At 53.2% G+C, this 27,852-nt stretch overlaps 1 protein-coding gene across 1 annotated transcript in view; it reads left to right on the top strand.

Annotated features, from left to right (window-relative positions):
- The window catches only part of Obscn (obscurin, cytoskeletal calmodulin and titin-interacting RhoGEF), a 142,391-nt gene that overhangs the window by 46,047 nt on the left and 68,492 nt on the right, over positions 1 to 27,852 (top strand). Inside the window, 26 exon segments of the mRNA XM_038326509.1 lie at positions 637 to 912; positions 4,619 to 4,894; positions 7,534 to 7,809; positions 10,082 to 10,360; positions 10,502 to 10,768; positions 10,886 to 11,155; positions 11,992 to 12,258; positions 12,614 to 12,880; positions 13,061 to 13,170; positions 13,271 to 13,424; positions 14,174 to 14,278; positions 14,642 to 14,908; positions 15,159 to 15,428; positions 15,929 to 16,195; positions 16,292 to 16,558; positions 16,641 to 16,907; positions 18,230 to 18,502; positions 19,145 to 19,411; positions 19,585 to 19,851; positions 21,015 to 21,287; positions 21,762 to 22,028; positions 22,806 to 23,072; positions 23,168 to 23,431; positions 23,748 to 24,011; positions 26,732 to 26,995; positions 27,300 to 27,518. Of these exon segments, the coding sequence (XP_038182437.1) occupies positions 637 to 912; positions 4,619 to 4,894; positions 7,534 to 7,809; positions 10,082 to 10,360; positions 10,502 to 10,768; positions 10,886 to 11,155; positions 11,992 to 12,258; positions 12,614 to 12,880; positions 13,061 to 13,170; positions 13,271 to 13,424; positions 14,174 to 14,278; positions 14,642 to 14,908; positions 15,159 to 15,428; positions 15,929 to 16,195; positions 16,292 to 16,558; positions 16,641 to 16,907; positions 18,230 to 18,502; positions 19,145 to 19,411; positions 19,585 to 19,851; positions 21,015 to 21,287; positions 21,762 to 22,028; positions 22,806 to 23,072; positions 23,168 to 23,431; positions 23,748 to 24,011; positions 26,732 to 26,995; positions 27,300 to 27,518 (6,510 nt within the window).

Below are 27,852 nucleotides of genomic sequence, written 5' to 3' on the forward strand. Positions count from 1 at the left end.
AGCATGTGGAAACTGAATGCACTGATTCAGAAGGACCGTTAGCAGAGCAGTGGAGACAAAAGCCAAGGGCAGCCCTCTCCCACACTTTGCCAAATTAATAACATGTCACCATCCAGTGAACCGAGGCGTGAGAAAGAACCTTGAGTTAGGACAGCACAGTGCATATGCACAGCAAATGTGTCCAGAAAGATCAGAGGCTTGCCAGCATCAGGACCAGGCAATAGGGCTGTGTGTGGTCCAGGCTCCCCTGCAGATGCAGCGGCTGGTGATGGTTGAAGCAGGACAGGGCGTGCAACTGTAAGGACTCTGAGACCTTGTGAGAACACACCCTTACATGTCTATGGGAGACCCTTCATTGTCAGGGAGGGGCAAGTGGACAAATGTCATGACTCTCAGGCCTTTCCAGGATGAGCCTAGGAATGGGCACAACTCTCCCAGAACAGCCTGGGTAGCAGCGGCAAGCTGTGTGCATCTATTTTGGTTCTGTTCTGAGAGGGACCATGGTTTCCTCTTGGTTCAGCCAGTGACAAACCCGGACAATGCTCTGTCCTCCCCCTGTCCCATCCAGTACTTTCACCCATGCGCCCTTCCTCATGGATTACATCTCTGACCCTGTGCATCCCTGTCTTTCTCCAGAGCCCAAGGTGGTGTTCGCCAAGGAGCAGCAGGCTCGCAGTGAGGTGAAGGCAGAGGCAGGGGCCAGTGCCACGCTGAGCTGCACGGTGGCCCAGGCCCAGACTGAGGTGACCTGGTTCAAGGATGGGAAGAAGCTGAGCTCCAGCTCGAAGGTTCGAGTGGAAGCCTTGGGCTGCGAGAGGAGGCTGGTGGTGCAGCAGGCGGGCAAGGCAGATGCTGGGGAATACAGCTGCGAGGCCGGGGGACAGAAGGTCTCCTTCCGTCTGGATGTCACAGGTGGGTGTTGTGATACTAAGTTGACCTTGTGGGGGATTTAGTGCCTGGTTCATGCCCAGGACTGGCTCTGTGTCCTTGTGTCACACACTGTCTCTTCACCTCCCTCCTTTCCCATCTGCATGTTTAGTGCAGCATTGAGCAGGACACTGAGTGGCAAGGGTGTCCCAGGAAGGTCCTCTCCTCCCTGGCTACCTGGAGAGATATTCCCAGGTTGGGGAGTTTCATCTTCGTCATGTTTTTGTTCTTTCCTGGAGCCTTCCTGATATTGTGTAGGTCCATCTTTTTGACCAGAGTGTGGCCAGGTGGCCTCACTTGGGATCTGTGTCCAGGCTGCACTGGCTGTGCCTCCATGTGGAGCCGAGAGAATTCTCTTGTTCAGACCTCAGTGGCTCTGTGATGAGGGGAAGTTTTACTTCCTGACCATGCTCAGAATCGTCTCCAGCTCGGGCTTCAGGTTATCCATGGTTTGGTGTCCGGACAACCCTCTCTGCCTTTCCCTGGAGCCCTGGGCGCGCGGCGGTGCCAGCGTCCATGTTTTCCGGCAGCATCTGTGCAGAAGACCAATAACGCAGGGTCCTGTGCTTGGTACCTCTGAGCTTGGGATCTCCTTTCACAGAAAACCTTGTCTTTCTTTGGCCTCAACCAGAGTATTGTACAGGATTGTACCTCTTAAGAATTTTTTGTATAATCTCTTTCTCTCTCCCTCTCTCCCTCCCTCCCTTTCTAAGATTTATGTTTTAATATGTATACATTGTTCTGCCTGCATCTATGCCTGCAGGCCAGTAGAGGGCACCAGATTTCTTTACAGATGGTTGTGAGCCCTCATGTGGTTGTTGGGAATTGAACTCAGGTCCTCTGGAAGAGCAGCCAGGGCTCTTAACCTCTGAGCTATCTCTCCAGCCCTAGTTAGAGATTTCTAAGGCCTATGAATCTCACTCTATAAATGACAGTTCCTGTCAGGAAAGTAGCTCTTGTTCCACCATTTTCCACAATATCCTCAAAATTGCCTAGAAATTCAGGCATCTGTCTCTCCCTGCGGGGGGGGGGGGGCACCAACAGATCTGTAATGTAAAATGACATTACTTTCCGTGGTGAGAAACAATCAAGCTCGGGAGCTAGAGAGATGGCTGGGTACGTTAAGAAAGTTGCCACCGAACCTCATGACTCTTGTTTAGTTTCCTCAGCTCACCCAGTGGAAGGCAAGAAGGGATTGCCACAAACTGTCTCCTGACCTCCACACATACGTAGTAGCATGCCCCCCACAAAATCAAAAATAAAGATAGGTTAGCCTGAAGAGGGTGGCTTGAATCCCTCGGAGTGCCACCACGTGGCAGTGTGGGATTGTTTTCATGAAACGCCTTGCTGTGAAGACCAAGTGAAGAATCCCCGAGGACAAAGGATTTGAAGGAACTGTGACATTATATTTTGAAGAGTTGCATTAAGTACGTCAATTTCTTAAAACTGTTTCAAAATTTACAGATGAACAAACAGGGAATTCAAATAGCCCTATAGCCCTTTAAGTCGGTAAACACTAGTTTCAAAAAATGTTATAGGAGGGGGCCTGGAGGGATTGTTCAGCTGTTAAGGGTGCACAGGACTCTTTGTGGTAGACACAAGTTCAGTTCCCAATGCCCCTATTGGGCCACAGCTGCCTGCAACTCCAGCTCTGGAGGTTCTGATTTCTGACTATGTGAGTGACGTGTGCACGTGCACGCATGCACGCACGCGCGCGCGCGCACACACACACACACTCATACACACCCTCTCACACAATACTCCCACTCTTGCACACACACATACATACTCACACATAATTACACACACATGCACACACATGTGTACACAATCAGTTTTTTTAAATAAATATTATAAAAGAAGAGTTAAGTTCAGTAGCCTGTAGGTAAGTTAAAAATATTCTGGAAACAGATAGTTTGTGCAATGGTCTTTTCTCTAGACTTCAAAAAGTATGTATATACTTTCTCACTCACTTTATGTCGCTAGTACAATATTGACCAAAATGAGAGACATTATTAAAACTGAAAGTACAAGCCAATCTCTCACAGATGCTGAAATACTGTATACAAAATATTAACAAACTGATTGGGGCAATATGGTAAGAGCTGAGTATACTGGGATAATCTTAATTCAGGAATGCAAGATTGGCTTGATAGTAGAATGTAGATGCCGATAGAATCTATGATGTTGGAGAATTCGAGCTGGAGAGACGGCTCCGTAGTTAAAAGTGTTACCTGCTCTTTCGGAGGACCTGAGTTCAATTCTGTGACTCTGACTCTAGGGAATCCGTGACCTCCATTAGCACTGGTACACATAATTAAAAATTAAATAAATATATGTTTTAAAAGTTTTAAAAAGGAGCCAGGGGCACATGTCTTTAATTCCAGCATTTGGGGGGACAGAACTAGGTGGATTTCTGTAAGTTTAAGGCCAGCCTGATCTAATAACCAAAATCAAGTTCTAGTACAGGCAGGGTTACGTAGTAAAACCCTGTCTTGAAAAAAAATTGCATCCTATCTAGGAGATATGAAATCTAAATCTACTTATATGTATTAACAAATCCTTAGGTTGGGTATGTGGCTTCATGATACAGCCCTTACGCAGCCTCCCTAAGACCCTGGCTCCAGAAAGAGAATCTCTTGAACTAGTAAGAAGAGGATTCCTAAATTTCACCACGAGTGTATTGAGAGCAGCAGGTGTCATGTTTAACACGCAGTCATAAATGTGTTCTCTTTCATCGAAGATTGCAGAGAAGTTTAATGAACAACACATGGCCGGCATAAAGTCCTAAGGAGTACAAATAAAAGAGATATAATTTACAGAAAGATGGATGTCATAGATGGTGCTATTACCGTTTCTGTATTGAAACTAGCAAAAAGGAGTGGGAAATGATATATGAAAAAATTGTAATTTCTGGGGGTGGTGGCACACACCTTTAATCCCAGCACTTAGAAAGCAGATGTAGGTGGATCTCTGTGAGTTCAAGGCCTGCCTGATCTATGGAGTGAGCTCTAGAATATCCAGCTGTCTTAAAAACAAACAACAAATAACAACAAAGAAGAATTGTCATAATATCCCAAGTGCCAAGCTCCCAATTCAAAGTCCAGTGAAAAATATTCAGGCTTCTGAGGGGGAGCATACTTCAGGAAGACAATGGAAAACACTGGCAAGGGTATCAGTTGGTGACAGGCATGGAGAATCCAGAGAGGCCCAGTCCTACTGACCATCCAAGAGATGGTCTTTTGAGTGTGCAAGCCAAAAGATTTACGAAGGAAGATTGTAAGAACATTTCATCTGCCAGATGTTAAAAGTTATTTTTGTTTTATCTCTCCTGATGGTCCAGGCCACCTCTTCAACATAGCATCAGATGAATCTCAGAGAAGACAGGGGCCTTGCATGGTCCAAGGGGAGATTGTCCATTGTCTCTGTAGGGCAAGTGCATGTGTCTCCTGATGTAAAGTCCCTTTCCCAGGGGTCTTTTACAGATGCTGTCATCACATCCCGCTGCCACAGTAATGCGCAGCGTGGCAGAACTGTGGTTTCATGCTGGGAGGTGCTCACACTTCTTCTGGGCACAGTGAGCGCTGTGTCTGGAGGGTGTTCTGCTCTCCAGCTGCCCCATTCAGATCTCTATGTGACTGTTCTGACCTGGATGGTGTCTCTGATCCTGTGCATCCCTATCTGTCCCCAGAGCCCAAGGTGGTGTTCGCCAAGGAACAGCAAACTCGCAGCGAGGTGAAGGCAGAGGCAGGGGCCAGTGCCACACTGAGCTGCACAGTGGACCAGGCCCAGACTGAGGTGACCTGGTTCAAGGACGGGAAGAAGCTGAGCTCCAGCTCTAAGGTTCGAGTGGAGGCCTCGGGCTGCGAGAGGAGGCTGGTGGTGCAGCAGGCAGGCAAGGCGGATGCTGGGGAGTACAGCTGCGAGGCCGGGGGTCAGAAGGTCTCCTTCCGTCTGGATGTCACAGGTGGGTGCTGAGACACTAAGTTGGCCTTGTGGGGGTTCAGTGCCTGGCTCATGCCCAGGGCTGCCCCTGTGCTCCTTCTGTTTGGTGAATCCCAGCTTTGGTCCTCATGTATGCGTGGCAAGGACTTTATCTGCAGAGTCATCTAACTTAGTATGCTCCCATAGCCTTTTAAAGAAATGCAGCCCTTCTTCAGAACGTCATAGGAAAATAGTCAAGTTCAGTGACTTGTGAGTGAATTGTACAAAATCTTCTAGAAAGAGCTTATTCTGTGTTTTTCACAGTGATTCTACCAGAGATTATAAAGGGAATGTGCACTGCCCTGGGCTGCATGTTAACGGGACAGTGTTGACCCCGAATGGCAGGCATTCTCTTACGTGCGCTGAAGACGATGTCTGTACACACGTTTGGCAAGGTGAACCGAGCTAAGGGTTAGTGTGCAGGGGTGGAGATTGTCACCCAGGAGTGCAAGGTCGGTGAAACACGGAAGTGTGAAAGGGAAGAGGACAAAGACTTTTTTTAAAGAAAGAGAGAAGAATCTTGTGCATTTAATAAAAACAGAGCAAAGTGTTTGCTAAAATTTTAGATCATATATCAAAGGCAAAGTTTGACGTGTCCTCATGTGAAATCTCGCCTCGGTGGAGGTGCGGCTCTCAGAGCCTTGACCTTGCAGTTCTGAGGTCTTGGCACTACCAAGAACCTTGTGGCCTAGGAATAGGGGGTTCCTCAACCTCCGGAAGGATGCTCCTCAGAGCGGCAGACATCATGAAGAACTGCAGTTGTGCAAGCTTTCTCGTCACCAAAGGTTTCAAAGGGCCTTAATGTGACAGTGCATATCCAACATGAAGCCCTGAGGAAGAGCACACACTGAAGAAGTACATTTATCATAAAGGCAGATGTTACAGAGATGTTCCAGGGATACATGGTGGAAAAGGATAGCTCAGAAGAACTCAGGGACAGCATGTGTCATGGCTCTTCTTCCATGTCTAATGATGCATATTTAGGGCTTTGGGGGGAACTTTTTTAGGGAGAACAGAGAGGAACAGATCTGGTGTGGTAAACCAGATATGTTTATTTCTTTATTTTAATTTTATGGGTGCATGGGTATTTTGCCTGCATGAATGACTTGTGCTCTACATGGGTGCAATGCCCCCTGAAGCCAGAATAGGGCATCAGATTCTCTGGAACTGGAGTTATAGACAGTTGTTAGATGCTTGTGGGTGCTGGGAATCGAACCTGGATCCTCTGGATGAACAGCCAGTGCTCTTAACTGCCGAGCCATTTCTCCAGCTCAAGAGAGAGATTTATTCCCGATGGCCACCAAAGTGGAGACCTTCTGGTATTGTCAAAATTGACATGATGCTTCCAAGGCCCAAGTAGAGTCAAAGGAGTCATGAAGACAGAATATTTCATCTGCTAGATGTCCAAGGTTATTTTGATGCCGTTGTGCTGGAGACAACTGAATGTCAGTGTAGGTACGGGCAGCAGAGCCAGAAATGGAGTAGGGAACCTGAAAACAGACCCGGCACCAGTCAGGACCCCGCCCTTCCTTTGTGTGTGTTTTGACCATGGCTCTGGTTGGAGGCATGGAAAGAAAGTGCCACAGGCAAATGGTGATGCGGCCACGCAACCATCCACATCAGAACAGAAAGTGCAGTAGTGACGGATGTGCTCCCCGCACCAGAAAGACACTGGCACCCAGCAGCAGCAGACCCAGTGAACACTATGGGTTGTGTAAGACTCCGGGAGAATATGACTGGAACGGAATATGGATGCCCTCAGCACGAAGGACAACAGCACTTTTCCTTCGCCTGAAGCATTGCATCCATGTGACCTATGCTATGTCTTTACATCATCAGAAGATAGCACTTGAGAGGAAAAAGAAAGGCCCGTGGCTGACAGGAAGACACTAGTTCACAGTACTCAGAGCCCTAGTGTGTGAAAATATGTAGTCTGCATAAAAGGGCTTTGAGAGAAGGCTGGCAACACTATTGGTCGCTGAATAAACGTTACACTAAGGGGACCAAGCACTAACAGCCAAGACTTCCTGGAGAGGCATCAGGATAAGGTCTAACCATAGACAGCCAGCCCCTTCCTGACATAGCAGCTGACATCCTCTTAGCAGGCAAGAGTGAGGGGTCTCAGGGACCCTCAGCCCTGGTGATGTTCCCTGGACAATGCTATTGGTGGAGTTCTGTTGTCATGGAGGGGTCTAAGCATGTATGCTATGGGCCTGCGGTCCTTCCCTCAAGGAGGCTTGTCACCGACACTCTGCCACATGCCCTCCTGCAGTGTTAGTGTCCCATGTGGATGATCTGACTTTTGTTTGTTTTTCAAGACAGGGTTTCTCTGTATAACAGCCCTAGCTATCCTGGAACTAACTCTTATAGACGAGGTTGGCCTCGAACTCACAGAGATTCACCTGTCTCTGCCTCCCAAATGCTGGGCTTAAAGGCGTGTGCCACCACTGCCTGGCAGGATAATGTGATTTTGTACTGAGAGGCTCTGAAGTTTCTCTGCTGGGCATAGCCAGTGCTGAGCGTGGAGGAACTGTCCTCTAGCTGACCCGGCAAAGCTGTTTTCCCATGTGGCCTTCTTGACCTGGACAGTGCCTCTGACTCCATGCATCTGTTTCTCTCCAGAGGCCAAGGTGGTGTTTGCCAAGGAGCAGCAGGCTCACAGCGAGGTGAAGACAGAGGCAGGCGCCAGTGCCACTCTGAGCTGCACGGTGGCCCAGGCCCAGACTGAGGTGACCTGGTTCAAGGACGGGAAGAAGCTGAGCTCCAGCTCAAAGGTTCGAGTGGAGGCCTCAGGCTGCGAGAGGAGGCTGGTGGTGCAGCAGGCGGGCAAGGCAGATGCTGGGGAGTACAGCTGCGAGGTTGGGGGACAGAAGGTCTCCTTCCGTCTGGACGTCACAGGTGGGTGTTGTGATAGTAAGCCTTGTGTGGAAGGGATGACTGGCTCATGTCCATGACTGTGCCTTCCGTGAAGTCTGGTCCCTTTGCGTCTTTGTGCATTAAGCCATGGCTGACCGTGGCTGACCGTGGCTGACCATGGCTGACCATGGCTGACCCTATGCTCTCCTGTTACATAATCTCTTCATTTCTCCTCTCTTCCCATCCCTGTGTTTAGTTCAGTGTCAAGCAAGACACAGAATGGGAAGGGTGTCCTTTTCTTCTTGAGTACCTGGGGAAATTCATCTTGGTCATGCTTTTGTTCCTGCCCGGTGCCTTCCTGATGCTCCTTGGGTCCATCTTGTTGGTGTTTAGCAAGGAGCAGCAGGCATGTAACCTGGCTGCCTCAGACTCTACTGAGGAGGAAAACAGCTCTGAGTAGACACTATGGATTCTTTGAGATCTTGGGATAATATCACTACTCAACACAAATGAAAAGCCGCACTTTCGTCTCTGATGGGACCTTGTATTAGTGTATCTTACATCTGACACATGGCAGATGGGAAGATACTGCGAGCACTGCAGGCACCTTAGCATGCAACTACATAAAGAGTATCTAGAACTGACTGCCAATAGGGCAGGAGCAGGTTAGCCATGAAGTTAAGTGTCACATCCTGGAAGACCACCCCCTAGTGGCCAGAACCAGGAATGGCCCTCCACCTGTGAGGCATCAGGAATTGTAGAGAACCCTCCTGTTGCATGGTGGGATGTGTGCATGAACTGTGGTTTTGTGTCAAGAGGTACTAGGACTTCCTAAACCCTCAAGTATGGAGCCTGGAGGGTGCTCTGTCCTACGGCCACCATAATCCAACCCTTCTTTCTCTGTGCCATCTTCCTGACCTGGATGGTGTCTCTGATCCTGTGTGTCCCCATCTGTTCCTAGACACCAAGGTGGTGTTCGCCAAGGAGCAGCAGGCTCACAGTGAGGTGAAGGCAGAGGCAGGGGCCAGTGCCACGCTGAGCTGCACGGTGGCCCAGGCCCAGACTGAGGTGACCTGGTTCAAGGACGGAAAGAAGCTGAGCTCCAGCTCGAAGGTTCGAGTGGAGGCCTCAGGCTGCGAGAGGAGGCTGGTGGTGCAGCAGGCGGGCAAGGCGGATATTGGGGAGTACAGCTGTGAGGTCGGGGGACAGAAGGTCTCCTTCCGTCTGGATGTCACAGGTGGGTGTCATTGTGTTTAGGCAGAGATGCAGCTGACCCATTTGAGACACGAGGGTTCCTTGTCTGGTTCTCACAACCCTGTCTCTGACCGTTTTTGTTCCTCTACTGTCCCCTGCCTTCTACTCTGAGGACAGAGCCTCTTTCTCATGTATTCCTGACGTCCCCTGTACCAGTCTGTGTCCCTGTCCACCTCCTTCCTCATCACCAGTTCTGTTGGGCTGGCCTCTTTCTCTTCCTCCTCCTCCTCCTCCTCCTCTTTTTCTTGAGACAGGGTTTTTCTGTAGCTTTGGAGCCTGTCCTGAAACTCACTCTGTAGACCAGGTTGGCCCAGAACTCACAGAGATTTGCCTCTTTCTGTCTCCCGAGGGCTGGGATTAAAGGTGTGCATACCACCGCCCGGTATGGGCCGGCTTCTCCAGGTGTAAGAGCTGTTGAACCCCTGGGGAGAGGGCCTTGTTTAGGTGGGGCCTCAGTGGACCGTCCTGCAGTTCTGAGTCCTTGTGAGCTATGAGGTTCAGGAACCTGCTCTTCCCGTTGCAGGCCCGTGGGCCTTATATTGGCCTTGGAGTCCTGGTGGTTCAGCTGTAGCGTGTTGCCATGGTATTTGTCTGCAGTTGGCCTCTACTGTACCCACATAGCTGTGCTTGTCCTTAGCGGTGGCCCTGGACAGACCTGCACATCTCAAGCACATGGTTCGTCTAAGTGCAGTTGCTGGGCGAGGCTCTGCCGAACCATCTTGGTCTCCTGCATACCTACCCTTACTTTTGTTAATGATGTTTTGGCTCCCAGGCTAGCTTTTCAGGCAGCTTCTATGACTTCCAGTCTCATCCCAGGTCAGGCCAATCATACCCTGGGCTGCGAGTTGTCTACCCTTCTATGCCATTCTGCCCTGTGGGCTGACGTCTCCCTGGAGGCAGGACTCCTGGGATCTTGGTTGGGACAGTACTGGTGATGATGGCCCTTAGGAGGCATTATGTTCTTGCTGGACACAGCGAAGGCAGCAGCTAGCACTCATTGTTGGGGAGCCGTGTGTGCTTGTCTTTTCTTATATGCTTTTTACTTATTTCTCAGAACCAGAGCCCGAGTCCCAAATTCCAGAGAGACCCAGCCGCAGGGAGCCTCTGGTGATCAAGGAACATGAGAACATTGTCCTGACGGCCACTCTGGCCACACCCTCTGTGGCTGCTGTGACCTGGCTCAAAGACGGTGTAGAGATTCGCCGCAGTAAACGACATGAGATCACCAGCCAGGGTGACACCCACACCCTGACTGTGAGAGGTGCACAGGTGTTGGACAGTGCCATCTACAGCTGCCGTGTTGGCAAGGAAGGCCAGGACTTTCCAGTGCAGGTGGAAGGTAAGGAGTCTGGATCTCCTCCAGGGTCCCTGCATCTGCCCCAGAGACAAGTAAGCAGTATCCCAGAGCAGCCCCAGAGTGGAGCTCAGGACACTTGGCCATCTACCCAGATCACTGGTTGACACCCTTTTCTACCCTCAGAGGTGGCCACCAAGTTCTCCAAACCCCTGGAGCCTGTTGAAGGGGAATTGGGGGGCACTGTGAAGCTGGTCTGTGAGCTGACCCCAGAGCAGGCCGAGGTCGTGTGGCGCTGTGGGAGCACACAGCTGCGGCAGGGCAAGCGTTTCCAGATGACATCGGAGGGGCCTAGGCACACCCTGACCGTGTCTGGCCTCCGAGAGGATGATGCAGGGGAGTACATGTGTGAGAGCCGTGATGACCGAACCAGCGCACAGCTCACTGTCAAAGGTACCCGTGGGTGAGCTCAAGTGGCTTCCGAGGGGAGGGGTCCTTCCACGTGTCTGTCTCGGATGCTGCTCTGTGGAGCTTCTCCCGTGGCCCCTGAAGAAGACTTTCCCTCTGCAGTTCCCCGAGTGGTCAAGTTTACATCTGGATTGAGCACCGTGGTTGCAGAGGAGGGCCAAGAGGCCACCTTTCAGTGCGTCGTGTCCCCCAGCGATGTGGCGGTTGTGTGGTACAAGGATGGCACCCGGCTGCTGCCCAACGAGAAGTTTGTTATGGCACAGAGTGGGGCCACCTGTAGTTTGACCATCTTGGGCTTGACCCTGGAGGATGCTGGCCATGTCACAGTAGAGGCTGAGGGTGCCTCATCTTCTGCCACTCTCCGGGTCCGAGGTGAGCTGGAAGCCGGCAGGACTGTCAGGATAGCCAGTGGGTTCTTGCAATAGGTGCCTTTCCCTCCGCGTGAATGGATAAGGCAGCCTCATAGTGCTCACGTGTGTTGGGATGATCTGGTTGGCCTTGGAGGACATGGACTCCGTGGTGGCAACAGAGGTGATTTGGTGGCGGGGGGACTAGGTATTGCCTCTTCAAGTGTACTTGGTAGGAGCAGGGATAAGGCCGAGACAATCCAGAGAGACCTCTTTCTGGAGAAAGTGGTCTCTGGTTGAGTCTGCCGTGGCGAATCAGGTGGGAGGCTGCACTCAAAAGCGGAAGGGATGGGTGCACTTCGAGAGCCAGGACTTTATTTGAAGATGTGGCAGGCTCTTGAGTATGGGGGTAATGAAGATGGGTGGACCTCCCGGAGGAGGGGGGATGCTGGGTCAGCAAGACCCACATTGGAGCCATTGTCCTCCCCATATATCTTAACATGAGCAGGCATCCTGGGGCATCGTTAAAGGGAAGACAATGGGACAGTGGCTGAGGGGTTGTGGAGTGGCCCTGCTCAGAAGCTGAAGGCTGGCCGTTGTGTTATCTACCCATAGTTAGGAGTCCAGTACAGTTGATCACAGCCAGGCAGCAGGGCTTGGGCTGGGGGCAGGGGAGATGGGATTGAAGAAACAGCCTTAGCTTCCCCCATAAAATGCACCTATGTAAGGTTTGCAGTTGGGGCCTACCCTGATTGAAGCAGGACTGCTTGCACGCTGGGGCTCTCTGGCCTAGACTCAGGCTGGCCTAGGGTGGGGCCTGACCCCCATGACCAAGATGACCCCTGCCCTTCTGTATCTCAGAGGCACCAGTCCTCTTCAGAAAGAAACTTGAGCCTCAGACGGTGGAGGAGAAGAGCTCTGTGACGCTGGAGGTGGAGCTGACGCGCCCCTGGCCTGAGGTGAAGTGGACACGGAACGCTGCCGTCCTGGCACCCAGCGAGAACGTGGAAATCCACGCAGAGGGAGCTCGGCACCGCCTGGTGCTGCGCAGCGTGAGCTTCACTGACCGCGGCTTCTTTGGCTGCGAGACACCAGATGACAAGACCCAGGCCAAGCTCAATGTAGAAAGTAAGCCCAGGGTCGGGACCTCAGAGGAAGGGAGGGGTTCTTCCAGAAGTGGGGGTGTGGCTTTGTGTCGGCTGTGAGGTTGCTGGTGGGGTTGCTTTTTGGGGAGGCAGGCAGTCCACCCTGGTTCCGGCAAGTGGATCCAAAGAAGGAAGAGTTGGAGGAGGAAGTAGGGGGTCAGGCCTGGGGGTCAGCTGGGGTTGAGGCAGAGCTGGATGGAGGTGGGGGCTGGGGGGTTAACTCCTGGGGCCTCACTCTGCTCTGTGGCCTGTGGTGGTTGGCTGAACCCACATCTGTGTCTGAGTCCCGGCTGGTTGGAGGGTCTCAGCTTACTAGCTCACTGGAGTCCCTCTGACAGTGCGGCAGGTCCGGCTGGTTCGAGGGTTGCAGCCCGTGGAGGCTAAGGAACAGGGCACGGCCTCCATGGATGTGGAGTTGTCTCATGCTGATGTGGAGGGCAGCTGGACTCGAGATGGCCTGCGGCTTTACCCTGGGCCCGCATGCCACCTGACCGTGCAAGGCCCTGTGCACATCCTCACACTCTCAGCCCTGAGGCCACAGGACAGTGGGTTGGTGGCCTTCAGGGCTGAGGGCGTGCACACGTCTGCACAGCTGATAGTCACGGGTGAGTAGGTGAAGGCTGGCAGCCCCCCTCCCGAGCACACCTATTTCAGCTTCCTGAGTGGTCCAGGGAGGCAGCTGGGACCAGGCAGAAAGTGGAAAACCCCTTGTGTGGCTACAGTTAGCCCACGGCATCAGAAAGCGCCTCCTAACTCCGCGGCTTCTTCCCTGCCTCCCATCTCAGAGCTGCCGGTGAGCTTCACCCGGCTACTGCAGGATGTGGTGGCCACCCAAAAAGAGAAGGTGACCCTGGAGTGTGAGTTGTCACGGCCTGTAGATGTGCGCTGGCTGAAGGTATTCCTCCCTCCTCCCTGCTTCTCCCTGTGGGTGTCTGGGAGGCAAACCCCTTCTACAGAGCCACTCTAGGGCCTGACCAGTCCTCTCTGCCCCACAGGATGGTGTGGAGCTGCGGCCAGGCAAGACTGTGGGCATAGTGGCCCAGGGAGCCTGCAGGAGTCTCGTTATTTACCGGTGTGAGATCGGGGACCAGGGTGTCTATGTGTGTGATGCTCTTGATGCTCAGACTTCGGCCTCTCTGAAGGTGCAGGGTGAGTTCTGGTCAAAGAGGGCAAGGAAGGTTGGCAGGTATAAGTAGTGCTCTCTGGTACCCCAGCTCCCCACAGCCCAACGGCAAGATGGCGGCTGTGCTGGGAGTAGCCTATGCTTCTGGGCAGTGGTCTCAGTCAGTGTTCTATTGTCGTGAAGAGACCCCATGACCATGGCAACTCTTATAAAGGAAAGCATTTAATTAGGGCTGGCTTATAGTTCAGAGGTTTAGTTCATTGTCATCACGACGGGAAGCATGGTAGGGCACAGGCAGACATGGTGCTGAAGAGGTAGCTTGAGAGTTTTACATCCCGATCCACAGGCAGTAGGAAGAGAGAGACACTGGGCCTGGCATGAGCATTTGAAACCCCAAAGTCCACTCCCAGAGACACACTTCCTCCAACAAGGCCACACCTCCTAGTGCCACGCCCTAAGCATTCACATATAAGAGCCTATGGGGGCCAGCCTTGTTCAAACCTCTGCAACAACCCTCTTTCCTTTCCCCTAGGCCGCAGTGTTCAGATTACGAAACCACTGGAGGATGTGGAGGTGATGGAGAAAGAGGGTGCCACTTTCTCCTGTGAGGTGTCCCATGATGAGGTTCCTGGCCTGTGGTTCCGAGAATCCAGCAAGCTACGGCCCAGTGACAACGTGCGCATCCGGCAGGAAGGTCAGAGGGCTGCGGGGCAGCAGGGTGGGTTTCCCAGGCTGCGCTTCTCTCTCAGTAATACGGAGTGTCCTTTGTCTCCAGGGAGGACGTACACTCTTATCTTCCGGAGGGTACTGGCCGGAGATGCAGGGGAGATCAAATTTGTAGCTGAAAACGCAGAATCAAGAGCCCACCTCCGAGTCAAAGGTGAGGAGGGCTCAGGGGAGGACAGAGACTGGACATGGTGAGCTGGGCCTCGCAGGCAGCTGGCCTCCCACAGCTGGGATGCCTTAGGACCCCTTCCTGACAAGGCAGCAGTGACTCATGGAGAGGGGAGAGTATGGTCTCCTCAGTGGTGAGAGGAGGTGCAAAGACACCAAGCTCCACTTTGCACCCAGCAGACTCTCGGGTAGCCCTGGGTAGGATGCTTGACTTGGCCACCTGTTGGCCCAGGTGGAAGGCATGGGCAGCTGGTTTGGAGCAGAGGTCAGTCTCTTGGCTCCTAGGAGGTTGCCAAGGCAAAATGTCCATCCAGGTCACCATGCTGACCCCACTTGACTGTGCCCACAGAGCTGCCTGTGACCCTCCTGCGCCCACTGCGGGACAAGATTGCCATGGAAAAACACCGGGGTGTGCTTGAGTGCCAGGTGTCCCGGGCCAGTGCCCAGGTGCGATGGTTTAAGGGCAGAGTCGAGCTGCAGTCTGGGCCCAAGTATGAGTTGGTCAGCGACGGCCTTTACCGTAAGCTGGTCATCAATGACGTGCAGCCCGAGGATGAAGATACCTACACCTGTGACGCCGGGGATGTCAAGACCAGTGCCCAGTTCTTCGTGGAAGGTATGGGATGAAGGGGTGGACGGTCCTCCTGGGTTTTGGGGAGATGATTTGCGGTTTCTGTGGCTTTCCCTGGAGGTTCTGGTGGCTTCCATGTCACCTCTGAAAGGGGTCTGACTAGGGACCCTCAGACAGATGGGGAAGGATGCTTAGCCACGTGGTAGAGAGAGATAAGAAGGGACAGACAGCTTGTGGGATGGGGAGACTGGTCCCTCTGGCTGAGTTTCACTGGTGACCAGCTCCTCATCCACAGAGCAATCCATCACTATTGTGCGAGGCCTGCAGGACGTGACCGTTATGGAGCCTGCCCCAGCCTGGTTTGAATGTGAGACCTCCATCCCTTCCGTGAGGCCACCCAAGTGGCTCCTTGGTAAGACTGTCCTCCAGGCGGGGGGCAATGTGGGCCTGGAGCAAGACGGCACGGTGCACCGGCTGACACTACACAAGACCTGTTCCACCATGACGGGGCCTGTGCACTTCACCATCGGCAAGTCCCGCTCCTCGGCCCAGCTTGTTGTCTCAGGTTAGTGTACTTTCTGGGGCAAAGCTGAAGATGGACTCAGCTCGGAGACGGGGGTGGTCCTAGTCTAGGGCCGTGGGTAGAAAGACAGGAAAAGTGGCCAGGCACAGGTGGCCGGGGCTGAAGCAATCATGCTTGGGCTCAAGGCTGTGGGTAGACACTATTCAGTGATTTGACAGCATGTGGAGCAGAACACTGGTCCTGGGTGGTACATGGGTGGACTTAGTAGGAGCTGACTTTGGGAGTGGGGATATGGTCGGAGGCCTGAAAAGTGGGGTATAGGTACTCAGGCACGGCAGGGCGTTGGGGCAGGGCAGCATGGGGCAGTACATGTTGGCTGGGACAGAGGTGTGTGGGCAGTGAGGGGCTTGTGCAGCACACTCTCAAGGGAAGTGATCAGCACATTGTAAGGGCTGTGTTTGCAAACAGGTTAGCATCTGGGCTAGGCAGGGCGGTCTGGGTGCTTGCGGCTCCCAGCCCTGCCTTTGCGCTGTTCTCTCCAGACGTTCCCGTGGTATTGGCACGGCCACTGGAACCCAAAGCAGGGCGTGAGCTGCAGTCGGTAGTCCTGTCTTGTGACTTCAGGCCGGCCCCCAAGGCTGTTCAGTGGTACAAGGGGGACACGCCCCTGGCCCCGTCCGAAAAGTTCAAGATGGTGCTGGAGGGCCAGATGGCAGAGCTGCGCATACTCCGGCTTACTCCAGCGGATGCTGGGGTCTATCGGTGCCAGGCGGGTAACGCCCAGAGCAGTGCCGAGGTTACTGTGGAAGGTAGAGAGCTGGGAAGGAGTGGAGGGCGGTGGACCCCACTCCAGGGCCGGGGGTGGCTGATAGCACAGTACTGAGGTGATGGTGTGTGCCTTGCAGCTCGGGAGGTGACGGTGACTCAGCCTCTGAAGGATGTTGAAGCCACGGAGGAAGGCCGGGCCTGCTTCTCCTGTGAGCTGTCCCATAAGGACGAGGACATCGAATGGTCACTCAATGGGATACCCCTGTACAATGACAGCTTCCACGAGATCAGCCATGAGGGCTGTCTCCACACGCTGGTGCTGAAGAGTGTCCGTCAGGCTGACGCAGGCACTGTGCGTGCCACCTCCCCGAAGGTGTCAGTTTCTGCCCGGCTAGTGGTCAGAGGTGAGGAGTCCTGTGGAGTCTGTGGGGTGCCCTCCCCCTGGGCAGGCACAGGCTCCCCTCACGGGCCATGCCATTCCTTTAGCAAAGCCGGTGGTGTTCCTGAAAGCTCTGGATGACGTATCTGTAGAAGAGCGTGGCACGCTGGCCCTGCACTGCGAGGTCTCAGACCCCGAGGCACGTGTGGTTTGGCGCAAAGATGGCGTGGAGCTGGGTCCCAGTGACAAGTATGACTTCCTACACAAGGCAGGCACTCGGGGCCTTACGGTACATGACCTGAGCCATGAGGATGCTGGACTGTACACCTGCCACGTGGGCAGTGCGGAGACCCGGTCCAGGGTCAGTGTGCATGGTGAGTGGCTGGGACTCTAATGCAGGATGGCTATCTTAGTTAAGGTTTCTGTTGCTGTGGAGAGATGCCATGATCACAGCAACTCTTATAAAAGCAAATGTTTAATTGGGACTGGCTTGCAGGTTCAGAGGTTTAGTCTATTATCTTCATGGCGGGACGTGGTAGCGTGTAGGCAGACGTGGTTCTGGAGAAGCTGCTGAGAGTTCTTCATCTTGATCCACAGGTAGTAGAAGCAGCTGTGTACTGGGCATAGCTTGAGCATATATGAGATCTCAAAGTCAGCCCCTACAGTGACACGCTTCCTCCAACAAGACCACAGCTCATAATAGTGCCACTCCCTATGGGGACCATTTTCTTTCAAACCACCACAGGGTGCTAAGCCTTCTTCCATCCAGAGGCTCCAGGCTGCCCTTCAAGCCCGTAAGGCTGTTCTGTGTATCCAGGAGGTACCAAAGATGTTGTCTATAGCACATAGGGCTTAATGTAGCCCTTTGAGGTCCAGGGGCAGGCAGATGGGCTAAGGAACAATTGTCTACGGAGCCTCACAGTGTGGGGCTGGTATGGATCCTTTCAGGTCTCTGGCATTTGCTCTGTACCATGTGCTGGGACTGGGAGGGAATCAGCCAGGCATGTACGAGACACTAAGAGGTGTGACCAGGAGACAAACCGTAAAGGGCTCCCAGCCAAGGGCAGATGTGCTACTTGCAGGTGAACAGGCCTCCGGGCCATCTATGCTCCTGTTCTTTACAGAGCCCCAGCAAGGCCATAGGTTCATAGGTGCTGCCCCACGCAGCCCCGTTATTTCAAAGAGGTAGGTCCCTTTGAGCACACCTCTCTCAGCCTGGCCAGCCACCTGGCTCTGGCTCGGGTCTGGCATCCTGGCTTGGAGGAGACAGGTTGGCAGCCTGTTCATTCATGGTCTCTCTGGGGCTCCGGGACGGCCTTATGGGAAGGGAGCACAGTGAGGTTTTCATAGGACAAGACTTGCTCTCTCTGGAAGGGGTCATTTATGGGGTCCCTGTCCCTCCTCTCCTGGTGTTACAAGATGGTTAGAAGCGTGGAGGAGCCTCCTTCTCTCAACCACCTTAATTGACAGCTCAGAGGTGTCAATCATGCAAACACTAGGCCATGCCAGCTTGAAGCTAGGCTTTTGGTGCCAGTTTTGTGATGGCACTCTTTGTTGTCAGGTGTGGAGCTAGGAACAGTGGGAAACCAGGTCCTGCAGTGTGACCTGACCTTTCCCACTGCCTGGCATGGGGACTACTGTTCCCTGAGGTTGACATCTGTGGGCTGACTGGTGACCTGTTTCTTATATCCCACAGATCTGCATGTGGGCATCACCAAGAGGCTAAAGACAGTGGAGGTGCAGGAGGGAGAGAGCTGCAGCTTTGAGTGTGTCCTGTCCCACGAGAGTGAGAGTGACCCAGCAGTGTGGACCGTCGGCGGGAAGACAGTGGGTAGTTCTGGCCACTTTCGAACCACTCGCCAGGGCCGCAAATATACTCTGACGGTCAAAGATGCTGCGCTCAGTGATGCAGGGGAGGTGGTCTTCTCGGTGATGGGCCTCACATCCAAGGCCTTGTTCATCGTCAGAGGTGGGTGCTGTGGCTGGGGCCAGGGGCCTGATACCATGGACTGGGGCACTGTTGGGATGCTGCTAGGGACTGTCTACTCATCATGGTGGGGACCCAATATGTCTGGTGCTGGGGGAATTTTGATTATTGAACGGAGTCATATCCCTGCCTGAACATATTTGAATTTCTAGAGTGAGCTGAGAATTTCAGTCTCTCATCCATGGGCTGACTGCTCTCAGTGTGTGTGGCTGACTCAGCCAGTCTGACCCTTCAATTGAGGCCAGGGAGGCAGGGAAGTAGCCTGGTGTCTTGGAGCTTGTGTTCATGGGTGCATCTGCACATGGACCAGCCAAACTGCGGCCATAGCCTTGTATGAGCCTTAAACGAGCTACCCTTATAGCCCATGCTTCCTAGATCTCACTGTCACAGTGGGGGCTTCCAGAACTTCAAAGTCTTGAGTCTCTAGCTGTCTAAGGTCCCAGGAGTCAAGGGCTGTAGGTTTTGATCTCTAGAGAATGCATGTTCTCCAGTGTCTGCCTGTTTTTATCCTGGCCCTGGCTGAGGCAGTTTATAAGAGGTTATTGCAGTTGCAGTGTGCCTTAGGTCATGGCTGATTCTGCGGCCAAGGGTGTACCTCATGGGAACCAGCCTTACTTATTACAGAGAAGCCAGTGGAGATTACAAAGCCCTTGGAGGACCAGCGGACAACGCTCGGAGAACACGCGACGCTGAGCTGTGAGCTATCCAGGGCGGGCACCTCTGTGCGCTGGCTGAAGGACGGGAAGGCCATCCGAAAGAGCCAGAAGTACGACCTGCTCAGCGAAGGCACAAGGGCTGTGCTGGTCATCCGCGAGGCCTCACTCAAGGATTCCGGAGAGTACACCTGTGAGACAGAGGCTTCCAAAAGCACCGCCAGGCTCCTTGTGGAAGGTAAGCACGCGACCTTGTCAGCCTCCCCTGCTGCATGGCCTGGGGCCACCCCCGGGACCTCAGTGGAGGTACCCCCTCAGGTCAGCCTGTGTGCCCAGGTTGTGGGGGGACGGTGCCTGCATGGTGTAAGGAGCTTTAGGCCCTTATCTCTGCCTGTTTTGTCCCTTACCCAGAAAAGGCAAACCGTTTCACGGAGGAGCTGGTTGACCTGCAGGTGGAAGAGAAGGGCATGGCTGTGTTCGCATGCAAGACAGAGCACCCAGCATCCGTCGTGACATGGCGCAAGGGCCTCCTGGAACTGCGTGCCTCAGGGAAGCATGTCCCCAGCCAGGATGGCTTAACCCTGAAGCTCACCATCAATGCCCTGGAGAGGAAAGACAGTGACACCTACTCCTGTGACATTGGTCAAGCCCGGACCCAGGCCCAGCTCCTCGTCCATGGTGAGGCAGCCCTAACTTGCATGCTGCTTTTGGTTCCTTCATGGCTGCTCTGGTCTTCTTGATCTGAAGCGGATCAGTAGTTAGTCATTAGGCCTCTGCTTGTTCTGGACCAGCTGAGCCTCAGTTTCTCCATGTCTAAGGGTAGAGCAGGTTGCCTGGGCTTCGAACTCACAGAGAACTTCGAACTCCGCCTGCCTCGACCTCCCAAGTGCTGGGATTAAAGGTGTGAGCCATCGCCAGCAACAACGCTACCCTTTTTAATTCAACAGTCAAATATTTCTGGGAATGTACATATTCTGTCCCCTGTGTGTTTGGATCTGAGTGTGTTTATGTGTGTATAGGTACCTGAGGAGGCCTTGTGTTCTCTGGAGCTAGAGTTCCAGGTGGTTGTGAGCCATCTGATGTAGCTGCTTGGTATTGCACTGGAAGAGCAGTCCAAGTCTGTGAGACACAGGGTGATCATTGGGTGTGTGTTGGGATCATGTAGGGATCTGATCAGGCTACCGGGCATTTCTGTGCTTGAGTAGTTATCAATTTCTGCATGTCGTGAGACTTTAAACTTTCCCCTGAGGTCTTTAAAATGTAGGTGAAGTAAGCCAGGCACAGGGAGTCAAATACCACAGATTCTTTATGCTTGTGGATGCTGAAAACCCCATCTCGTGGAACCAGAGAGGAGAATGGAAGGGACCAGATAGAGAGGAAGTAGGAAGGCTGGAGTCGGTTGACTCTGCGGCAGAGTGGGGGTTGGGGAGCCGCGGCCTTTTCTCACCCACCGTTCATCTGTCGATATGAGATTGCCTGCGGATGACTTGTGCCGTGCTGTGGTGAGCACTGCTGGTGTAAGCGGTTTGGGGAGTGGGTGGTCTATTTGTTGGCAAGCCCAGTTCCGTATGAAGGGCAGGAGAGATTACATGAGCTTCAGCTGGCTGTGGGCCCTCCACCATCTTAGCAAGAGGACTTCAGAGGGGGATATAGGTTTGGGGTCAGAGGGTGACGTACAAAGGACTCCTTGGCTCAGATCTGCTTTCCAGTTTCATTGAGGTAAAAAGTAGATCACTTGCTTATGACCCCCATCCAGGGTCTTGGGTGAAGCTGTTTCTCTTGGCACTCAGTCAAGCCTGGCCCTAGGCTGCAGGAGCTCTGAGGTGACTCTTGCTTGGCAGGTCAGAAAGTGCGCATTACTGAGGACCTGGAGGACACTGCCGTCCAGGAGGGCTCCTCTGCCAAGTTCTGTTGCCGCATCTCCCCTGCTGACTACAGCCCCGTGCACTGGTTCCTGGATAAGACCCCCTTGCACAGCAACGAACTGAACGAGATCACTGTCCAGCCTGGAGGCTATCACGTGCTCACCCTACGGCAGCTGGCACTCAAGGACTCAGGCACTGTCTACTTCGAGGCGGGTGACCAGCGGACCTCAGCTGCCCTGCGGGTGACTGGTGGGTTTTGTGTCTAAGGGCCATCCATGATGGGGACACTACATGGCCTAGAGAAGCCTTGAAGAGGGGCAGATGACAGCTCTTCCCAAGCTCTGCCTTGTGCCCAGTGTGGTCCCGGGGCTGATGGAGAGACAAGATTAGCTGTCAATGGCAAGGGGGTCTCTCATTCCACGGAGGTAGTGAATGACATGGGGGGCATCTCCCATCTCCTAGGAGTTGGTTCAGAAGACTGAGTTGGGTTCTTTCAGAATTAATTTCTGAATTCAGAATTTGTGGGTGATGTGATGTGTGCTGTCTTCCTCCAGGATGGGAGCTACACAGAGTCTGCCTTTCTGCCTGGCTTAGCACTTCCGTCTGGCTCCCGCTTAAGGGCAACAGACAGATACGGGTCCAGGCCTTGCATGGCCTACTGTGTTAGTTCTCTCGTGGAGGAACCACAGTCCTAAGTACCTTTGCCTTTTCTCTATCCCCCAGAGAAGCCGAGCGTCTTCTCTCAGCCACTCACAGATGCCACAGTCACAGAAGGCGAGGACCTGACTCTTGTTTGTGAAACCAACACTCTGGAAAGCTCTGTTCACTGGACCAAAGATGGGAGGACACTGAAGCCATCTGCACGATGCCTACTGAGCTACGAAGGCTGTCGGGCCCAGCTGGTCATCGCTGGCACCACCATACAAGATGGCGGGCGATACAAGTGCGAGGTTGCTGGAGCCACCAGCAGCTCCATTGTCAGGATTCACGGTGAGTGCCAGGTGTCCATGTTTGGGGTAAGAATAGAAATATGTCCACAGGAGACGGGGGTCCCTGGAGCAGATTCTGGTTCCTTTCCTTTGCCTCCACCTGCTATGTGGGCACTTGACTTCCTTGTGTCTCAGGGTCCCTACTGCCCCAGGAGTCTCCCACTCTCTCTTGGCCTCCTGACCCCTGCTTAGGGCCCATTCCCGACTTGGCTTTGGTGGACTCCTCTGGAGTCCCTCTTCCTGCCCTGTGGCTTGCCTCTGTCTGGGCTGCCTTAGGCCAGCAGTACAGTCAGTCAGCTTGCACAATGGGAGTCTGTTGTCTACCTGCTGAATAGGCCAGAAGTAGGAAATCAAGGCCTTCTGGGGTCTGCCTCCTTGGCTCTCAGATGCCACCTTCTTTGTAACTCCAGGTGCTCATTCCTCTCTGCTGGTGCCCTAATTAAGCACACCAATCCGATGAAGTAAGGATTCATTCCAACAACCTTATTCTGTTTTATCTCTTTGAAGTCCACACGGTCAAACAGTCACATTCTGAGATCCCAAGTCAGAGCTTCAACATCTGGATTTTCGGGGGATACATTTCTGACTGTAATAATTGCCTTTAATCTGTTCCATACCCACCTTTCCATTTATGAACCTTCAGACCCATCTTTCCCAGAGGTCTTTGGGGTCTTGCCACTGGCATCCACTCTCTGAGTTGTCCCACAGCCTAGAGCTGCTTCTGGACCTCAGGTGGGGTTCTCCTCCAGGAGGCTGAACTGAGTCTGCCTGTTCACAGCTCGACCAGTGCACTTCAGGGAGCCCCTGAAGGATGTGGAGGTAGCAGAGGGCAGGGCCGCCACACTGCGCTGTGTGCTGTCATCCGTGGCTGCGCCTGTGGAGTGGCGTCGTGGAGAAGACATCCTGAAGTCCAGCAGCAAGTACAGCCTGCGCCAAGATGGTGCTATGCTGGAGCTGGTCATCCGGGACCTGCAGCCCCAGGACAGTGGGCAGTATTCCTGCTCCTTTGGGGACCAGACAACTTCAGCCACACTCACAGTGAAGCGTAAGTATGCCTGGCTGTCCTGTGCTCAGGCTCCAGTGGGAAACTCCCTGCAGTGACTCATGCAGGTCTTTTGTATCTATCTGTACCTGCTGCAGCCACCTCTGCCCAGTTCGTAGGAAGACTGAGAAACAAGGAGGCCACAGAAGGGACCATGGCCACACTACGGTGTGAACTGACCAAAGAGGCCCCCGTGGAATGGAGGAAGGGGGCAGAGACCCTGAGGAATGGGGACAAGTACAGCCTGAAACAGGATGGGGCTGTGTGTGAACTGCAGATTTGTAACCTCGTTGTGGCAGATGCAGGGGAGTACATGTGTGTGTGCGGACAGGAGAGGACTTCAGCCACGCTGGCTGTCAAGGGTAAGGACCACACATGTGGTCATGTGGGTCAGTGGTTTACCCAGGAGTTGACCTGGCGCTCCAGCTCCCCCAGTGCTTTTCCCTCATGTTTGTGCACCTTCTCTTCATCCCACCGTGGATCCCACCCTACTCCTTAGTCTTTATATGAGCCAGGAAATACTAGTATCCGCAGCTGGCTTCCTGCTCTTGAGCCCTGGAGGGTTCTGTCCTGTTGCTCTGCCGTATTCTGTCTTGTTCCCAATCCCGTCCTATGTCATGTTCTATCCCGCAACACTCTATAGCACATCTGATGTTCCTGTCTGTCTTACTGTCCTAGCTTTGCCTGCCCACTTCATTGGAAGACTCAGAAGCAAGGAGGCCACAGAAGGGGGCACGACCACACTGCAGTGTGAGCTGAGCAAGGCTGCCCCTGTGGAGTGGAGGAAGGGAACAGAGACCCTGAGAGATGGGGACAGATACAGCCTGAAGCAGGATGGGGCTGTGTGCGAGCTGCAGATCCACAGCTTGGCTGTGGAAGATGCTGGGGAGTACTTGTGCATATGTGGGCAGGAGAAGACCTCAGCCACATTGACCATCAGGGGTAAAGACCGCGTGTGTTCCTGTGTGCGGGTGCCCTGTGCATGGGTGGCTCTATGCCTGAGCGTCTTCTCCTACTCACCTCCCCTGATATTCTATGTCTCATCTTTATCCTGTTAGCTGGTATTTCTCAGGCTTGTTGTACAGGACCCACTTTAGATGCCAGAAAACAATGGAGAATCAGGTTTTTCCCAACTCCAGGAGTGTCCTGGTTGGGATAAGTGTGTGTGTGTGTGTGTGTGTGTGTGTGTGTGAAAACAATTACAAAGATGCAATTATAGGTCCTTGGGGCACACCAGGAAAAGGGGGAGGCAGGAAATGGAGGAATGGCCCACCCGGCAGGAATACAGGAAAGACAGCTTTGACGTGTACCTGAATGGGAAGGTGAAGATTCACCATGAGTCAGGCAAGGTTGAGGGCCCACTCCCTAGGAGTCATATAAAGGTGAGGCCCCACTTTTTGGGAGTCAGGGTGGAGGTAAGGGTCCAACATGCACAAGTCAAATGAAGATGAAGGCATACCCTATGGGTATCAGGCAGAGGTAGGCACCTGACCCATGGGGAGTCAGGTAGAGGCGAGGGCTTGTCCCGTGGTGGTGAGGAGAGGTGAAGACAAGTCTGTGGGGGGTGAGCTTGACACTGCTCTCCCTGCACTTTTCTTGGTCAGTTCCAGGTCTTCCCACTGAAGAAGGACTTGACGATCCTGCCTCTGGCCACTCTGTGTGTTCTGTGTTGTACGTGTACTATCTGTGGCCACTTTTGTCCACGGCTACAGAGTTTAATGATCTTCTTTGTGCCTATGTACCCCCCGAAGCTGTGTATCCCCCACACAGTTGTGAACAGAACTTCACAGATAGTTAGAGGCCTGGGGAGGGCACTACCGGGAGTAAGGTCACACTGTAGTGTGAACAGAGCAAGGTACCTCCCTGGACATCAGGATATTAGGACATCAGAGACAGAGGCACTCACAGATTGAGGCAGATATGATATATGGAGCCCTGTAGCCTGGCTGTCATAGATCCTCGGAGCCCTCATGTCTATACCGGCAGCAATAGACCTTCCTAGAGTGGCTGACCTGCTGGCCTGTGCTCTTTCGGCACTATTGTGCCCAGGAAACTGGAATTTATGTCTTGGTGTAACTGGTGATCTAGGGATGACTCAGCTCTCTGTCAGGGGTCCTTGGAGGGTCCGAGCATCTCCCTTCAGAGAACCAGATGGAATGCACAGACATTATTTGAGGACCCTGGATATCTTGGAGAGTGAAGATGGAATGAAATTCCCACAAGTGTGAAGCCCTGGGCCTGGTGGGCTCTGCTCTTCTGTGAAGAACTGACTACCAAGGGTGCTGAAGAGGAAGGTATGGTGAGGCCTGGCCATCTTTGTCCAGGCTGTGGCAGGTGGCTCCTGTCATCATCACAAGCATTAGAGACACTTGAATGAAAACCAATTGCCATGTAGATGGATCAATGTCAAAACACAGAGGCCTGGCGCCGTCATGCATTCAGACATTCCAAGAAATGACAGAAGGATGCACCCGTGGCCTGTCCCATGGCTGAAGAGTTAGAGAGAGGTCGCGGGAAACCCTTCTCCCTATTCCCATCCCCAGGACACACGGTTGATGGCTGAGGTGTAGAGGGTCCTGGCAACCAGCTCCTTCCAGAACTGGGTTTGTCTCAACAAAGACTGGACCATGATGGATACCTTACCAGGACCTTTCTAGAGAGTGCTGCATTTTCAAAAGCTAGCCCTGGACCACAACGTCCCGAGAATGCTCCAAGCACGCAGAGCTTGGTGTTCATGAGTTTTCAGTTATGGCCTGGTAGCCAAAGGAAGGCTTCAGCTTTGGCAAACAAGAGCCGGTTCGTCCCTCCTCTTCTCTGTGACCACTTCCCACATGGCAGTGAAGGACTTGTTCCTCTCATTGTTCACTCATGGACATTCAACACTGCTCCCTCACACCAGAGAGTTTGCCTGCACCGTGAAGATGGGGCAGAGCCCTGCGGCCACCTATTCTAGGCTGACAGTGCCAGGAAGAGACCCAGCTAAGCTGTTCCTTCTTCCCAGTCTGTTAGGAGAAGTGGGGTTTGCTATGATGGGGTGCTGAGGTCCAGGCACCCTGTGATCTCTCCCAGCATCATCGGAATGATAGCACAAGAACTATGTGGAGTCGTTCACAACCATGACACGCTGTGACCTAGCATTCAAGACACTGAGCATGGAGTTTGTGTGTGGGTCATGGTGGGCACAGAAGCTATGGGGCCAGGGATATTGTAAATGCTTCTGCTGTCCAGTTCCTGGGTGCTCTCTCTAGACCTCCTTATCTTGAGGTGCTGTTACTTTGCTGCTTCAGCAGGGTCAGGATGACCGTTCTATATGCTGGCCCATCTGTGCTGTTCCCCACGCTTGTCTGCTTGTTCATACCTTACAATCTCCAAGGTGTGCTTTACTGTTGTATGTTGTGTGATGATCTTGCATCATCAGGATGTTGTCCCCAACCCCACAAGCCAAACTCATATGGTCTGAGGCCTGTGGAAATCACAGAATGGGCTGTGGCCACGAGACACAGAGTCTCCACCAGGCCAGGTCCCCTTCTCAGCTGTGCTTGTCATGCCCGGTGTGTGGTCTGTGTGTGGTCGGGCTTCCTGTTTTCCCTGTCCATCCACATCTAGAGTCTTTCATGTTTTCAGAGAGTGTGATTGTGCCTGTGTCTTTCTGACCTCCCTAGCCCTTCCAGCTAAGTTCACAGATGGTCTGAAGAATGAAGAAGCTACAGAAGGAGCCACGGCTACCTTGAGGTGTGAACTGAGCAAGGCATCTCCCGTGGTATGGAAGAAAGGAACAAAGACCTTGAAGGATGGAGACAGATACGGCCTGAGTCAGGATGGAGCTGTGTGTGAGCTGCAGATCCGCAGCCTGACCACAGCCGATGCCGGGGAGTACTCATGTGTGTGCGCACAGGAGAAGACCACAGCCACGCTGACTGTCAGGGGTAAAGATGGGTCGTTCAGCTTCACGTTGTCCCTGTCCTGCCTTCTGTCTTCATATGTGACACAGCCCCTGTGTTAGCTACTGTCCTCACGCTGATGTCCTTTGAGTATTTTTTATTTGCTCAAGTGGATCTTCCTCCTACTGCTGTCCCTTCCCAGCTCCCTGTCTTCTTCACCATGGGTTCATAAGCTCAGTCGTTCACACCGTGGCTCTTGAGTAATGTGTGTGGTTCTTTTGGGGTTCCATGTCCACACAGAGACCTTGAGAGAGTTTCATGTTCTCATTGGTTGCTTGACCCTTTCCAGGCCTGCCTGCCGAGTTTATAGAAGACTTGAAAAGCCAAGAAGCCACAGAAGGGGCAACAGCAACCTTAAGATGTGAGCTGAGCAAGGCTGCCCCTGTGCAGTGGAGGAAGGGGTCTGAGACCCTGAGAGATGGAGACAGATACAGCCTGAGACAGGATGGGGCTGTGTGTGAGCTGCAGATCTGTGACCTGGCCCTGGTGGATGCTGGGGAGTACTCGTGTATGTGCGGGCAGGAAAGGACCTCAGCCACACTGCACATTAGTGGTAAAGATGTGTGGCTGATCCGATCTGTGTCTTGGTGTCTATGGACATGCTGCTTTTCTGGCTCATCCCATATTCTGTCCCTTTGTCTGTGTGTCACCTTTCATAACTGGACAGAGTCCCAACTTTTTGGGGAACTATATGAAACAGGGAAAATCACATATGCAGCTTGTGCCACCATGGGTTAAGTACTACTTTTCTGGTAGAGTCCATGTCCTGTTGTTATCCAGGCTGAGTCATGCCTGCTAAGGTTCTACAGAGAATGTGGCACCCTTGTGTATTTCTGGCCCCC

This window comes from Arvicola amphibius, chromosome 4, assembly GCF_903992535.2.
Source record: "Arvicola amphibius chromosome 4, mArvAmp1.2, whole genome shotgun sequence".
In the NCBI taxonomy this organism is placed as follows: Eukaryota; Metazoa; Chordata; class Mammalia; order Rodentia; family Cricetidae; genus Arvicola; species Arvicola amphibius.